Source organism: Fulmarus glacialis, unplaced genomic scaffold (genome assembly GCF_000690835.1).
Source record: "Fulmarus glacialis isolate BGI_N327 unplaced genomic scaffold, ASM69083v1 C14065709, whole genome shotgun sequence".
NCBI lineage: Eukaryota > Metazoa > Chordata > Aves > Procellariiformes > Procellariidae > Fulmarus > Fulmarus glacialis.
The window spans coordinates 1-3,078 of NW_009242548.1; the positions used below are offsets into that span (position 1 = coordinate 1).

A 3,078-nucleotide genomic window follows, 5' to 3' on the forward strand; every position below is an offset into this window, starting at 1 on the left:
TGTTTAAATTCCACTTTCTAAATCTGAGAGACAAGAGCTTTGTTTCTCTAAAATATGAAATGGGGGGATTTTAGTATGCTCTAAATGGAATAAATAGTTTGGAACATTCGCTACGAATCTGTAAATATTTTCTTGATCTGAAAGTTTACTAAATTCAGGCTTATTCATTCCACTTTTACCTCCCCTCACAGACTTTGCGTATAGTTTTATTTATTAGCTTCATTGTTTCATTTTTGTTACCATGACTATAATAGATTTCATTAGCCTGACAGTGAAGACGGCCTCTGCACTGTGCCGAATTCTGTCAAATAAGAGTGAAAGCACTGGTGATTTCATTTAACAAGGCCGATTTTTGTTTGGCCATCTGTTACTGTTCTTTGCAGTCTACTTACCTTCCCAGGAGACCTCTGGTTAGGAGCATAAATGTTGTCTCTCTGGTTTTTTTTTTTCCCCCCTTCTTGTTTTCTTTCTTTCAAGAAGGAAGAAAAGAGAACCTCAGCCTAAATGGCTTTACAGCACAAAGCTGGTTGCTTTTTGGAATTGGTAAAGTGTCCGGACTGGCTAAGTAGCTTGCAAGATCTGCTGCGCTATTTCTTTCAATGAAAATAATGTATGTTTTCATGTATACGTATTTAGGAAGGGGGGAAAGCAGCCAAAGCAAGTAGCTGTGAAATGCATTTTGTAACAGGAGGTATTTTATGTATGTTTCAGTGTCGGTGATGGAAACCCCCACCCACAGCACCGTGCACCTGAGCGACTGGCAGCAAAGTTACTTTGCTATTACCTCTGGCACCTGCACGCCCGGCCAGAAGGCAGATGAATACCGTGCCAAAATCCTGCGTATTCAGTATGCATGGGCAAACTCCGAGATCTCTCGGGTCTGTGCTGCCAACCTGTTCAAAAAATACGCAGAGAAATACTCTGCAATTATTGACTCTGACAACATTGAGACTGGCTTGAATAACTATGCTGAAAACATTTTGACTTTGGCAAAGTGTCAGCAAAATGACAGTGACAAGTGGCAATCTGCCTTGACAACAGATAATGTCTTTGAATTAAAGTGTGTGCAAGAGAGGATGCAGGCTGGCAGAAATTTCCAAAGCTCTCAGACGGCACCAACAGATGCCTGTATACTAGCTGAGAAAGGGGTCAGTGCGTCTGCCGCTCCAGGTCTTCCTAAACTCAGTAGCTTCAGCAGTGCCAGAGAGACCGAGCTCTGTGCTGGCTCAGCAAAATGTGCAAGTCAGGGCCCAGATCTCCATGAGCATCCCTCGTCTTCAAAGTCTCTTCAAAGCAGCATGCCTCCTGTGACCAAAAAGTCGGATACACTTCCTGCCTCCTCAGCCTCCTCGAACGAACAGGTTCATACAGGTTTGCAGGCAACGCCACTATTTGGAAGTAAAGAAGCGACAAGTAGTAGTTCTCTGAAAATGTTGAGTAACTGTCGTGATGGACGAAATTTGTCTCTTTCCAGTCAGTCAGCTTTACCTGCATGGTCTGCAAGTTGTGGAAAAAGAAAAGCGTTTTATGGTCTGGCTGATGGCGGCAGCACAGTGATTCCTAGCCTTGCTCCATGCCAGGCTTCCATTAGTACAGAAACCAGTGGTTTTTCAGGGGATGGAAGCAGAAATGAAGAGAGCAGCGTTCCTGGTTTTAGAACTGCAAAAGAACAGCTGTGGGTGGATCAGCAAAAGAAATCTCAAAACATGCCCCAGCGTGCACCAGTGTCATCGTACGGCGGTGTGAAAAAATCACTGGGTGCAGGCAGATCTCGGGGTCCATTTGGCAAGTTTGTTCCTCCAGTTCCAAAACAAGATGGAAATGAAAACGGAGGAGCACAGTGTAAACCTCATGCAAGAGGACCAACAGATCCATCGCTGCCTGTAGATGAACGACTGAAAACCATAGAACCAAAAATGGTTGAACTCATTATGCATGAGATCATGGACCACGGGCCTCCTGTCAACTGGGATGACATTGCTGGAGTTGAATTTGCTAAAGCTACCATAAAAGAAATTGTCGTCTGGCCTATGCTGAGGCCAGACATCTTCACTGGGTTACGTGGTCCTCCTAAAGGAATGCTTCTCTTTGGGCCCCCTGGGACTGGCAAGACTCTTATAGGCAAGTGCATCGCGTGCCAGTCTGGAGCGACTTTTTTTAGCATCAGTGCCTCTTCTCTGACTTCCAAGTGGGTAGGCGAGGGGGAAAAGATGGTCCGTGCGCTGTTTGCTGTGGCACGATGTCAACAGCCTGCTGTGATTTTCATCGATGAAATCGATTCTCTGTTGTCTCAGCGTGGCGATGGGGAGCACGAGTCGTCGAGAAGAATAAAAACTGAATTCCTGGTCCAGCTAGATGGGGCAACCACCTCCTCTGAAGATCGTATTCTAGTGGTTGGAGCAACAAATCGACCCCAAGAAATCGATGAAGCTGCCCGGAGGAGACTGGTGAAGAGACTGTACATTCCTCTTCCGGAAGCCTCAGCTAGGAAGCAGATTGTTACCCGTCTAATGTCAAAGGAGCACTGCTCTCTAAATGAAGAGGAAATTGAACTCATAGTTAAGAAATCGAATGGATTTTCTGGGGCAGACATGACACAGCTCTGTCGAGAAGCTTCTCTGGGCCCTATCCGCAGTCTTCAGTCCATGGACATTGCAACCATCATGCCAGACCAAGTACGGCCTATTGCTTTTCTGGACTTTGAGAGTGCCTTCAGAACCGTGCGGCCCAGCGTCTCCTCGAAGGACCTGGAGCTGTATGAAACCTGGAACCAGACATTTGGCTGCGGTAGATAATTGCATCCAAACGGTCTCACTGAAACATTTCTTTAGCACTGTCGCATAGTAAACCCACGATAGTTTAGGGCGTCTGCACTTCTTTTTGTTTCTGTCTTTGAAATAAATCTTCTTCCGTTATACAGGCAGATGTCTAGTCCCTGGCCTGAGGTTAGCCAACTGCAAAGACTGTGAGAAACTGCTGGTCACGATGTGAGAAATTGCTGAACACAAGTAACAGAGTGAGAAGCTGACAAAAATTACAGATGGCTGCTTGTCGTGGTTTAACCCCAGCTGGCGACTA

The 3,078-nt window shown here is 45.8% G+C and overlaps 1 protein-coding gene across 1 annotated transcript; it reads left to right on the forward strand.

Annotated features, from left to right (window-relative positions):
* Positions 1–716: 716 nt before the first annotated feature.
* On the forward strand, positions 717–2,930 carry FIGNL1 (fidgetin-like 1). The gene has a single exon (XM_009586338.1). The coding sequence runs from the start codon at positions 720–722 to the stop codon at positions 2,793–2,795; it is 2,076 nt and encodes a 691-aa protein (XP_009584633.1). The 5' UTR covers positions 717–719; the 3' UTR covers positions 2,796–2,930.
* The last annotated feature ends 148 nt before the right edge of the window (positions 2,931–3,078 follow it).

Bases quoted from the DNA above. Each gene is read 5' to 3' on its own strand.
- FIGNL1 (XM_009586338.1), top strand. From the start codon at position 720: ATGGAAACCCCCACCCACAGCACCGTGCACCTGAGCGACTGGCAGCAA.